The 13,048-nt window shown below is 43.1% G+C and overlaps 1 protein-coding gene across 1 annotated transcript; it reads left to right on the forward strand.

The window, feature by feature from the left end:
• Positions 1-4,815: 4,815 nt before the first annotated feature.
• Positions 4,816-11,971, forward strand: SMIM28 (small integral membrane protein 28). Its single transcript, XM_075148118.1, has 2 exons — positions 4,816-4,926; positions 11,573-11,971. The coding sequence occupies exons 1-2, from the start codon at positions 4,816-4,818 to the stop codon at positions 11,969-11,971; spliced, it is 510 nt and encodes a 169-aa protein (XP_075004219.1).
• Positions 11,972-13,048: the final 1,077 nt, after the last annotated feature.

The raw sequence follows: 13,048 nt of genomic DNA on the forward strand, positions 1-13,048 counted from the left end.
ACGGAACTGCTGAGGCTGCCTTTACAGTGCATTCCTTATGCCAGATAAATGCTTTCTGAGTTAGGCTTTACTAAAACAAAACAAAAATCCTCTCATTTGATTTCAATTGCATTGGATAGGAGTAATACAACGCAGTGAGGCGCCAGCCCGCAGCCCACTTAGCTATGACAGGTAAGACGATATACAGAGCTTAACATCTGCCACTTTGCTTGGTGTTAGTGGCCAAATTTCCACTGGCCGTGACAGAGCCAGAGCCCAGGATGGCAGCACAACTTCCACCAACGTTAGCAGCAAGAGGGGAGGTGTCCGACAACATCAGGAAGACAGAATAAATAAAACAGGCGTATCTCAGCCTGAAAATTGAAAACATGCCCAAACTTTTAACTCATACTTCCCTCAGAAAAACTCACAACCCAACCTCCCTTTCCCCAAAACATGACCGAGCACTGAAATCAATTACCAAACACTTTAATCACACACGCGCACACACGGAGTTTAGGACAGTGAGGAAAAACACATCATGCTTTTCAAGGTTAGCTTCCTCTAAAAATGTCTGCGTTTTCCAGCCTTTGCCCTCCTGTCTCCTGGAGAGAGACATGTTCTCCAGAGGCACGCTGACAGAGGTCACCCCACACCCCGGCCCAAAGGGACATTGAGGATTTTGCCGACCAGCGCTGCTGGGACGGGCTCTGTCAGCCGGGCAGCGGCTGCAGGACAGACGGGGCTCCCCGATGCCGCGGGCACGCCCGGCTGCGCGAGGCGACCTCACGACATGGCTTCGGGCGCCTCGGCCCCTGCAGCGGGCTTCGGGCAAAGCTGCCCACCCCACCGAGCACCTAACCCTCTCTACCAGGCACCGGCTGCTGCCCAAACCAAAAGGTAACAGCTCACTTTTGGGGAGTGCTCTTACAGGGCAGGTTGGTTGGTGTCCCAGCGCCCTGCAAGGTTTACAAAGTGTTGACAAGATGGCTGAGTGGTTACACAAGGCAACCTGGGCTGAAGTAAAAACAAAACCCAAGAAACCCCACCACAAAACCCCCCACAAACAAACAAACAAACAAGAAAGAATTTCTGTAGTTTGGCTAAATAGGAACAAAATACCCTATGCCAGTGCACACTGGCAGACTTAAGTAAGAGAAAACAAGAATTCAGGGTAAGGGTGACCAACTGTAAGTGAAGGGGATTAAACCTGGCTTGACAGAAATTACAAAAAAAAAAAAAAAAAAAAAGATGGTACTGTCAGATGGATGCTGGTCAGTCACCAGCACTCCGCCGTGAGTTCTTCAAGCGTTGTTATACTCACAAAACTTTAAGGGATATTCTGCAGGAGGCGATCCTGCCCTGGCAGCGACCTGAGGTCTGTCCCTGGCACTCTCTCTAAAGCTTTTGCTTTCAGCTACTCGTCTGCAGCATCGGATCAATAGCTCAGCAGTACCTCCTCCTGCTCCCGTGGCCGCTGCTGTTCCTACGCCAAGGTACGTCGCATCAGCACGCACACATTTGCGTGCACACAGGGTCTCCCTGTCTCCATTTCTACAGGCCGTGAGTAGTCACAGCTTATCACAAACACGGCTCTCCAGAATACGGGTTTTCAGCAGGGCTATGCCAACTTGTAGCTACCCTTTGAAGTGACAGTGGTTTTAGTTTGATGGGGGGAGGAGATTGCTCTTCAGAAGGTGCTTTCTTTTTGAAAAACAAATGTATTGATGTTTAACAAAAAAGCAAAGCCAAAACCTCAGTATCGTGAAAAATTTACCAAAAAAGAGCAAATCACTGTGAATTGCTTAATCACCCAAGTGAAAAGGAATGGACAGGAGCCAACACTCCACTTCGTCTGATAAATCTACACCTGATAACACGGTACCATTTACAGTGGTAACACCTCACCCACTAAAATTCATAGTTTTGTATTAATCCCACCCAAGAGCGCAGTCATTCCAGCAGGGAAGGTTCACCACCGCCTGCGGAAAGCAGCAAAAGAAACTGGGGGAAGAAAGTAGCAAGAAATTTGAAAGGCCTCTAGGGCAGTGTGGATATTATGTTCCCTACCAATATTAGTGGCAATACAGCCTAGAATTACACTGCTAGCCTCGAACACCTCAGCAAATCAGAAGGATGAATTATTTATGACAGTTTGAGCTTTGTACTCAGGACAGTGGAGGTGCCCATTTTCTGCAGTGCCTTCCTCAGAAAACCCCTCCCTGCTCCCCTGCTAGAACACTGGAAATTATATTAGCAACACTGCCGCATAATTAAAAACATCATGTTGCCATTGTTTTACAAACATTTACCAAACTTTCATCAATTTGATGGTACCATTCCATGCCAGCTATCTTCTCCGGATTATTTGAGAGGGCAACTGTTAAACTATTTCAAAGAACAAAGCCAGTGGGGGGCGAGGGGAGAAGCTTTGTCCATGTCAAGGTCCGAAGACCTCCAAAGGTCTACCTCCCCCACGCTTCAAAGCGGCAAGCCTGACAACTAGCCATGGGGCCTGGATTCAAGGATGTTCCTCCTCCCAACTTCCACGCTACAGCATGCCCAAGCTATGGTGGTATTTATGAACTCTTTGTGAGAAGGAGAAATAAGTGTCATGTGTGCTCCACAGAGCTGCTAGAAATCTGCAACAGATTTGTCATCGCAAATACAGTCTTGAGTGGTACTGTTTCAGTTCTGCATGGGAGCAGATCTTCTCTACAAAGGCAGTACGTCAAATGAGCATCCGACCACCGGCAGCAGAAAGATGGTATCTCCACTGCTCTCAGTAATCTTCCTGCTGGGTCCACTAATTATAAATTATAACAATTGTTATTTTATATTCTAATTACCTGCGTGACAAAGGCCACCACATTGCCTTAAATTCCCATTTGGCCTCAGTTCTACAAAATTAAATCATTCTTAAACATTTGCCAGAGGTCAAGAATTCAAAGCAGCACTTGGTGAATCAGGTCAGTGAGTCTTAAAAGTGCACACCTTATTTTTGCTAAAATTCATCTAACTGTAGCCCAAGGATGCCGAACAGGGTGTTTATACTGTAAATAGACATAATTTTTTTACTTCTCCTCATTATTCATGACACAGTCCCAAAGCAAATTTACAGAAAGCTTTTAAAAATAGCATTAATAATCTTAGGGGCTGTATTAAGACCCTAATTAAGATAGTACATGAATGTTTCCTGCTTGCACGTGAGATGACAGATTTAAGCGACAGAGTCACAAGACTCCTTAAGGAATTTATTTTCTTAACACCAGTTTGGGAAAGATGGCTGTCATTCCTGCTTCCATACAAAGTGTCAAGACATCAAGTCAGAAGTCTTGGTGTGACCTGTTAAGTCATGTTTAGGACCCAGCTTCACAGGGGACGTTTTAATTCACAGCGTAACTCCCCCGGACTCTGGTTGCAGCAGATATTACTGCTCCCCGTCCACCGCTCAGCTGGCAACTTCGGTAACAAAATGGGATGGATTTATCAAACAATCTCCTCTTTTTCCCACAGCCCAGGTTCACCTGCAGGGTAAATCCCTCCTGCACGCTGCAGCTGCAGGGATCACAACCAGCCTTGGAACAGGCTATTCCAGAGTCCTCTCGTTAGAAATCAAGTGCTGGCACTTCTGACCACCGTTGTTGGAGCTGCAAGAGTTCAGCCTGCTGCAAATTAGGCCTACAGTTTTCTGGGAGCTGTGAGCTCAAGAGAAGAGCTGACAAAAGGGAGTCCAAGCAAGAAAGAAGAGGTCACAATTCTGACCCCAATTTTGTATCATCAGTCCCGAACACAACTTTTGCTTGAACAGGTTAGCCTTGAGAAACCATGCAAAACACACCACAGCTGAATGAGATATTACCACCAGCCTCTCCCTCTGCTCTCAGCAAGGCAGAAAAAGACACCTCCAACTTTTCAGTAAGAGTTAAACCTTGATTCAACTTTCAACTTAGATTAATTATTCCTCCCTTCAGAGGTTAACATACATCACTGACATTTTTTTTTTTTGCTGGATAAACAGTACAAAGTCTTGTCACTCAAGACAATTGCCATTTAACAATGCACATCCTAGAAAGCTGTAAACGAGTCCTGATCTAACTGAACTGACAACTCGTTATTACTGAAAGCAATCGTATACTCTCAGTGACTCTCCTTCCTGGCAGAGTGCTCTCTCTGATTAGATCACTAACATCTACATCCTAACGCTGCTAAATAATTCAGCGCAGCATTTAGCCTTGTGTCCTTGCCTGTCTACCCAGAAACCGCCCTCACTATTTACTGTATGTTCCAGCAACAGGGAGGAAAAACCTGCCTGGATCGTGGTTCCTCCTCGCGCTGCGTAACTGAGAGGGAAACTTTGCTCTCGACATAGAAGCACGGGTTTTATTTATTTTATTTTGTTGGAAAAAGTATTTATTAGATACCTAAATATAGAGCGCTATTTATCCACACGGAGTCATGACCATGTGGGCTCAGATTCACATGCAAATTCCCTTTTTAATAATCCTAATGCAGGGAGCGCTCCAATCAGAGCGCTATCAGCCCCGGCTCCCTGATACCTGATGCCAGCTTTGCTGGTAATGTAGGCCACCGCAGCAAATCCAGAGAGATTGAGTTGGAAGTGGAGAGAGGCTCTGAGATCTATTTGCTTGGCTTCCTGACGAGGCGGGGGCTGGCTAACTTCTTTTTTTCTTTTCCACTGTAAACGGGATATCGTTTAAGAGGGATCATTAGCTGAGAGCAGCCCAGCTGTGTCAAGGCTGGGAGGCGGGGATGCAGTTGCAAGCAGTGAAGCAAGGTGGAGGCACGAAGACAGAAGCCCAGGTTAATGAAAGCATGAGGTGGCTCTTAGGCAGCAGCTGGAGAAAATTTGGACACGCTGACAGGGGAAACTACGACTGGCTAGACAGTGAACCCGGTGGGCCGCTTCTGGAAACAGAGCTTCAGGTCTGTACCCCACTGCTCGTCTCTGTGGCATGTCCTTTGACTTTGCATGCGTGTGTATGTCTGTGTAATGCCTCGGTGTGTAGCACAGAGTAAAGACCTGGGTATTGAGACATATCAAAGCAGTAATGCTCTATTATATGGAGTCAGAGCATTTATTTATTGTCGGTAAGTTGTTTTAAACACATTTGTGGGGAAAGAGGAACATTAGATGGAAAAATCTTGCCGGAGCGGCAGGTAAAGAAGTTTAATGATTTCTTTTAAGCACAATGCATTCTGCTATTCCTTGATTTCCTTTCTTTTAAATACATGTTTACACTTTGGATCTGGTCCCACGAAGCCTTTCTGCATTTGTTAAGAGTCAGTAGCAGTCAGCAATGAACTCTTGTTCCCTAAGCTGTGCGCTGATTACTTCTGCGAGAGAGGATCACATGCAGGCAAGTGGGGGAAGGGCAGTAGCCCTCGGAGATCAAAAGACAGCCTGCCTTTCTGGCTTTGTCTGGGATACAGCGAAAGGGTTTCTCTGATCATAAATAATAATTTAGGGTGCACATACATCCCCAGTAAATGTCCGAGTCAAGTAGTATTAGCAAATGAACTGGCCATGCTACTTAGCTGAGATATCAAGTGTACTGTTGTAAAATAAAAGGGGGCAGGAGTGGGGGGTCAAAACAGGAGAAAAAGTAGTTTTTAAATGCCTCTACAATTTTAACAAAGTCTACCTCATCAGTAACATTGCCAGAGTTAGAATGGCAATGGCAATGTCTTCACACCTTGAGACTAGTTTTGTCTGACAGTGAAAAACAAACAGCACCACCAGAGTCACATTCTAGCAAGTATTTGAAAACTCAGTGTAAATCTAGGCTTACTTCAAAATTATGTGTCATTATTAATGTATACAAAAACACATCAAAATGTTTTTCTGTTTGCCAGAGTTATATGTTTTTGCTTTTTACAAGCAACAATGAATCAGCTTTAAGAAGCAGGATGGAGCTTGGAAAAGCACCTATGTGTGGACCGCAGCCTAATGACTTCAAAGCAGACTTTGTTCCAAATCCACTTAAAACATTTCAGAAGTATTGGTTTCCTGATTCAGCTTCAAAGATATTAGTATAAGTATGGACTATATTAATAAAAATTATTTTAATAAAGTGCTAAGTACCCTAGCAAATCATTCGCAACATAATAAACCTAGCCACCGATCAGTCAGTCACTTCAATGGGAATTTCAGTAAGTGAAATAAACTTTCATTTTTCTATCCTTACAAAAAAGCTTTCTTTAAACTCGTTAGGCCTTGTTAGGTGATTCCCTTCAAAGCCAGGTTCTAGGCTTCTTTTGCCTATACAAAGAGTTCAGTTCTAAACCCATGCCATTACTCACCATGGGAATGCCACACAAGTGGGCTGCACTCTGCATTTCATTCCTTTACCAACAGGCATGAGTAAAAGCTCATCTAAACTGATATGGGTCACGTAATCTGTAAGCTGGCAACTGTACATGCTCAGCACGTTAAAAAAAATGCAGGCAGACAGATTACTAGTGAAAGGCTTTACTATTTCTAGTCTGTGCTCAGTGTTTGGGAAAACTGACCCTCTGCTTCAGTCCCTACAAAGATACAAATGAAAGGAAGGTAATAAACATGAGCCTACAATGGCCAAACCATCCTACTAAAAATCAGTTCTGGGAAAACAGAGGACTTTCTAGAAACATAATCCCTTTTACCCCCATGCCCTTTTCTGCCTTTCTTTTTATAAAGGATATTTTCCCTGTATTTATGTGTCTGAAACTTATTTCATGCTGGAAGTCAGAGCCTTATTTTTGTCCATTACAAACCCCACGGTAGCTGCTTGCGATGACACAGGCAGAGCACGCTGACCTCCAGGGAAGCAGCAGCACCAAAACCAAACCAGTCAAGAAAACACTACCAAGTAATTCCCTCGGTCACTTAATATGCTTGGTTTGGAAACTTCCAGATGTTAAACAGTTGAGGATTTTACTTTATGTGTTCTACAGTTGGTTTATTTGCTTACACTTTCATTTCAATTACTGAAGATCCAGTTTCATTTCTAGATCATTTTATTTTCCAGTACTGGCAGCTATTTCTGATACCTATACACACTGGTTCCTTTTCTCATTTTAGAGCTTCAGTTCTAGAAGTTAGTTTTAGTTAGTTAGTCAGTTTAGAACTTTAGTTTTCATTTAGAACTTCAGAGCAAATACTAGTTTTTTTCTAAGCGACCTTTGTTTCCTTTTATTAAAATTATTTCTATTTTTAGTATAACCTTTTTTTTAATGGCTGTAAGACTTTCCAAGTCTTTATTCAAGATCTTTGCAACATTCTTCAGTAGCTCCTTACCCACTCGTCCCAGAAATAGGCACAAAATCACAACAGAAAAACAGCGACTAATACTGCTCAATTGTCTCCCAATACCTTTGATATATATCTGGATATACCTACAAAAAGTTAATCAGCTTTTTGAACTACATCTCAATGTAAAATCAGTCCATGTAAAATGTTTGGTAGGAGGCAGTATCAAAATGGACATGTAACTGTGATTTATGCGTCAGGTTCTGGGCATCTGTGGGGCAGTATTAACTTGTTAAAAACAATTTCAACCCAAGTAATACGCTAAGTAGCCTACAGATTATTTCACCCAAACAGGAAAGCTAAGGCTTAACGTTAGCTGTGTTTAAAAAGCTATGGACACTTTGAAACACAGGCTGAGGAAAACTGGTCCTTAATGTCACCTGTTGGCATACAGAAAAACATCCTTAATCCTACCTGCTTCACATGCTACTATTTTGCAGATCATAGTAAGACATACTTACTGTTCTTTCACAACTGCATGGGACATGGTATTCACTTCATTACTAGCCATTCAATGTGCTACTCTCCCCACCTTTCTCAGCATACAGCCCAGGGTCTTATTTACCGCATCTTCTTCGAACAAGAAATTTCTTATGTCTCGTTTTATACACATTACTGAATAGATAGTCACTGGGCACTTGTGTAGTTATTTGGAATAGAATAGAATAGAATACTTCAGTTGGAAGGGACCTACAACGATCATCTAGTCCAACTGCCTGACCACTTCAGGGAGTACAAGAGGATATGAACTGTTTCATAATTACCTATGTCATTTTTGCCCAGATCCCTTAGTGTAATGAAGCACTCGCAGGCTCAGGGCACCGCTCTTTCACCTTCAGAGACAGCGACGCAGATGCAGAATTTCTGCAGACCAGACCCTGGAATCTCAACCCGGGCACTCAAAGTGAGGTATAACTAACGAATAACCCTCAACAAACACCTCCGCTGAACTGTCTTGCCCCCCCTAGAGCATTCAGTAACAGAGACAGGAATACAGCTCCCCAGAAGAGCATTCACTATCCCTAACTGGCAGGCAGTCCTCTCTCTTCCCCCAGGCTCCCGACTCAGTCACTACACACTCTACATATCTTGCAACACATTACCCTGAGCTACTGTGGTCTTCTTCCCTAAACAATCTATCGCAACCCTAGAGTAGGCACTTTGTACACAATAACGTAATTAAAAATTATGTACATTGTGGGTCAAATTAAAGATTCACAGATTTCCAAAATGCATTTATTAAGCCTTGAGGGCTTGCATTTGCAACTTTAGAAGCGATGCTATAGGTTATTCTTGGAGGATTTTTAAAAAAAAAAAAGAAAGTTTTCAGCCCAGTAACCACGCTGACACCCAAATGAATCTAGGTTGTCCTTTTATACCTACTTCACAGACTCTGGCCATCTGAGCTAGCTCTTACTACAAATAGTTTCTCTTCTTTCATTTTCTTACCATTAGATGCAAATTGGCCCCTCCAACAGTAATACATTTTACATATTTCTGTTGACAGATATTTCTTTGCAAGATTTAAGACTGCTGGGTTGCGGTTGAGGCTTTGGAGCAAAGTATTGACCCAAGACCATTTGTTGATTCTTTCCATCAAGCTTAACCTTTCCTTCCCCTACCTCCCAGTTTGTCACTAGCCCTTTCCTTTTTCTTCTTCTGCAAAGAGAATGGGACTGGTGCAGTGAGAGAGGAGCCCCAACGTTTGCTCCTCAGACTTCTCTTCTCAGTCCTATCCAATCCTACTGCCCTTGTTCTCGGTTCCCTTTTGCCTTTCATCCCCACAGCTTTGCATCTTGTGCATCTTCCTCACAAGCCGAGGTTCTCCATCCACGCTGGTGCACCATTCCGATCTGCACCCTTCTCCACTCTACCCTCCCCTGATGAGTCCACAGCTCTTCACTTCAAATCCACATCCAACCCACCAGTCCCTCCTCTGTCTCCTCATCACCCTGTGGATTCTCAGAAATCCAGTATTTGTATGAGGCCATGTCTTAAAACAGGACGTGTCAGGCAACCGTAACACTAGCCTGTGCTTCCACCAGCACACGAAGGATACGGGGTCCTTGGCCACTATTTAAAACAGGAACTTCCTTTCAGTGAAATTCATAGGGAGGTTGCAGAGTTTGAAGGTAAGAGAATCAGGACTTTATGTACCTTTTACAAGTCCCATGTAGGAAACACTGGCAATCTATCTCACCTTCTGTCCTCACAAACGAGCACAGTAGTGCACAACTCACAGATCCGAGGAACCCCACTGCAACCCGACTGAAAGCCCGCTCCCTACAAATTAAACCCAAAACTTACACTTGGATCTCAAAAATGTGCTCTTCACTGATCATGAATAATGCTGTCCAAAATAAGCTCAGCTCTTCTAAATATTTATTATACAAGTATCGGTAACATAACAATATCAGTGAGTCTCAATATACGTAGTGCATAAACATAATACCGAATGCTTTTTTCTCATTTTCCTGTGAAGTGTTTCATGCATGTCATAAGACACAATAATAAAGAGTTAACAAACATTTTTAAGAAAATCCCCTCATTTTTTAAAGATGATTTAACGCCTGCATTAGAATAATAGCTGAACAGTTTCTTCCAACTCTGCTGTTTCCTGTAGCTCATTTAATGGTCAGGTAAGACAACAGCTTGTACTGCCAGAAACTCTTAAATAAGAAATGATCGGTAAATAGGAGATAGTTCTTTAGTATGCATTTCTGTGGTAAAAGACAGCTGGTGGAAAAAAGCTTAATAGCTAATCCACAATATTTTCAATATATTTTGAAATTACTTTAATGGCTTTGGCCTGAGACCCACATTACCTCAGGGGAAAAAAGCAGAAGACTCCCCTACGCTATTTGTTAGAAGTCAAAACCTATTTACTTTCTTTTTCTTAGGCATGACCATATACTAAGAATTTCGTAATATGACAAAGAATTGGAGAGGTAACAAATGCCTGGTAGATAATCAGTTGACCGTAGGTTACGGTGTGATTTTGTAGATAAAAGAATGACCGTGATTTTTGGAAGAATAAGCAGAGAAAGTGTTCGTAGACTAAGAAGGGGGCACTGGAGTTACTGACCTTTTCACAAAGCCATTACTGCGAACAGCCCGTTTGCATCCCTACTTCCAAATGCTTTGAGGAAAGAACTGCTCAAGTTCTCCTAACTTGAAAAGCTGCCTTTGTCCAAAATAAAGGAAATCTGATCCATTGATGTTTAGTCTCACCATAAAAATGTGGAAAAGCCATCTGATTACAGTCTTTGAGTACTTACAAAGGGAATGAGTTGATAATAAACGGCATTTTAGGGTTGGGGTCTTTCCCCTTCTCTAGACTAGACTCTGAATGAGATCCAGTTACTAGAAGCTAGAGCGAGATAGGGTCAGACTGGAAATAAGATATATTAAATTTTAAAAGTGAAGCTAATACAAGAGAAGAGCACAAATACCATTTAAAAAAAAAAAAAAAAGCTTAAGTCCTGTTAACCCTATAGCACCATTCAAAAGCTGTGGGACAGAGGCTTTTTGTGCAATATTTTGCAGGAGATTAAGCTGGCTGAATAGTCACAGCGCCTATTACTCTTACACCAGAAGTTCTTTTTCCACAATTTAAACAAGGACAATGATTCTTGGATAGCTGGCAGAACAAGCTCAAGAAAGAGCCCTAGTCCAGGCTGCCCTGACACACCATGTTTTATTTGGGGCTGGCCTGTAAGTTTAGAACAGCCCCAAGAACAGCTACTGTAGGCAGTTGGTCCTGATGAAAGGGATAGTTGTCATAATATTTGTTCTTTAAAGTAAACAGTAGAGTTTTCCAAATAGAAAAAAAACAACACTAGATGGTGGATCACCAGCCCTACTCCTCTGCAATTCAGTGTTCTCCCAGGTTTTAAAAGCTTAAGCAATCTCTCGCAAAGAGGACTGGTCCCAGCATAATCCAGGAATAATAAAATCTCATACCAAAATACATACAGTTCCAGGTTGTTGTTTTTTTCCGCCCATGGAGACAGGGTTTCCTAGAAACCCACCACTCTTTGCAACTTCTCCATTTCTTCTGTCTCTAGTTGTCAAAGTATTTTGTTTTAATGAACCAGCAAATAGAATTTGACAGTTCATGAGCCTGCAAAACATATTGCTCAAGTGCCACTAATGCAGAGAGAAAGTAACTTGGAAAAGCAATGGCTAGGTCATAGGAGGAGGAGGTGGAGAATGTGTATTTTTTCTCCAGTTAAGAGGTCTCCAGGAATCCAACACACTACCTATTTGCTTTAATTACAGAGCAGACAACAGACAAGTTCAACCAAAGACGACATAGAACCATTTCTGTGCATCATATTGCCTGCCACCATGATGCTCTTTCTGGCATTCCTGCTGCTCTTCCTGTACCGCCGTTGCCAGCGCTCCACTCCGCAGGGGCAGATCTTCAGCATCGACCTCCCCGAGGCCCTGCCCGAGCACGACGTGTCCAATTTCCTTTCCGTGCTGCCCTGGAACAGCGAACAGAGTTTCCACTACTCCACTCTGCTCCCTGATGCCACGTTCCTCACTGTGTGTTTGCCTCCGTCCTACGAGGAGGCCACCATGAAGACTTCCATGGATGCGGCTCACATTGAGCTCTCTCCAGATCCAGTGCCTCCTTACGAAGAGAGCACGCTGCAGTCCAGCAGCACCAAATAAACTTCCTACGGAAGCACCTTAGCTGAAGCATGCAGCCCCTCAAAGCACAAACGTGGAACTGCTATGGCCTTTAAAATTAGCAAAATGATTCCAAATGAGGCACAAAACCAATGAATTAACGAAGGAGGAAACTTGGAGTAACAGGGAATGAGTCTCTTCACCTCATCCTAGGATTCTCCACCTTCCATTTGTGGCAAGCGTACACACACAGTGTAGCACCAAATTGGTCCCAGACTGGTAATGTGGGTATTCCGGTGAACAGTGTGTCATGCAAGGATTAAGCTTAAGGACAGGTAGGAATCTGTCCCTCTGCAATCCCTCAGCTGCAAGGAAATATGAATTATGCTATAGATTCACCAGTCACAAAAAGGGCTTTTGGCACATACCTATTCCAGTTTGGCTTTTTCTTTTTTATGTGTGTATTTTTAATGGAGTTTCTGACAAGTTGATTTACTCAACCTGTGTGTGTTAACATCAAATCATTCTGCAGCGCTCCGGAATGATCGCAACAGCTCTCAGGAAAGCAAATAAATATATAACCTCTACAAAGTTTCCAGCGACTGTCCCCAAAGGCTCAAATGTTCACTGTGGGTAAAGGCTGTCTTTTATCACAGTTGAACAATGAGGACAACCAGAGAAGACCTGATTGTTCTGGGCGAGGAAGACTCCAGCAGCACCACACGAGCACGCTCACACCGTTGCTGCAAGCTGCTTGCCAAGGTCTGCAAGGTCCTGACGTTCCAGACTACTGGCTTGACTTGTTTTCCAATTTACAAGTCTACAACAATGAACCCTGTGACCTATTTGGTGCAGCGTGTAAAAGAGTTGGGGAAAAATTAATAAAATCAAATGCACACCAAAAAAAATCTAGTCTATATTTCAAAACAGCATTATACTCCCTTCCCCTGCATCACTAGAGCAAAGTAAATCTCATTCAAGTGCATTGGTGCCAGTGGTTCAGTTTCGGGAGAGCTTGCACATGCATACTTTTAGACAATGGTATGTGTTATCTTTAGTTCTTTCTTACAGCATAGATTTTCCACTATGTTGACAGATGCTCTTGTTATGGAAGGTGGC

Source organism: Calonectris borealis, chromosome 3 (genome assembly GCF_964195595.1).
Source record: "Calonectris borealis chromosome 3, bCalBor7.hap1.2, whole genome shotgun sequence".
Classification (NCBI taxonomy): domain Eukaryota; kingdom Metazoa; phylum Chordata; class Aves; order Procellariiformes; family Procellariidae; genus Calonectris; species Calonectris borealis.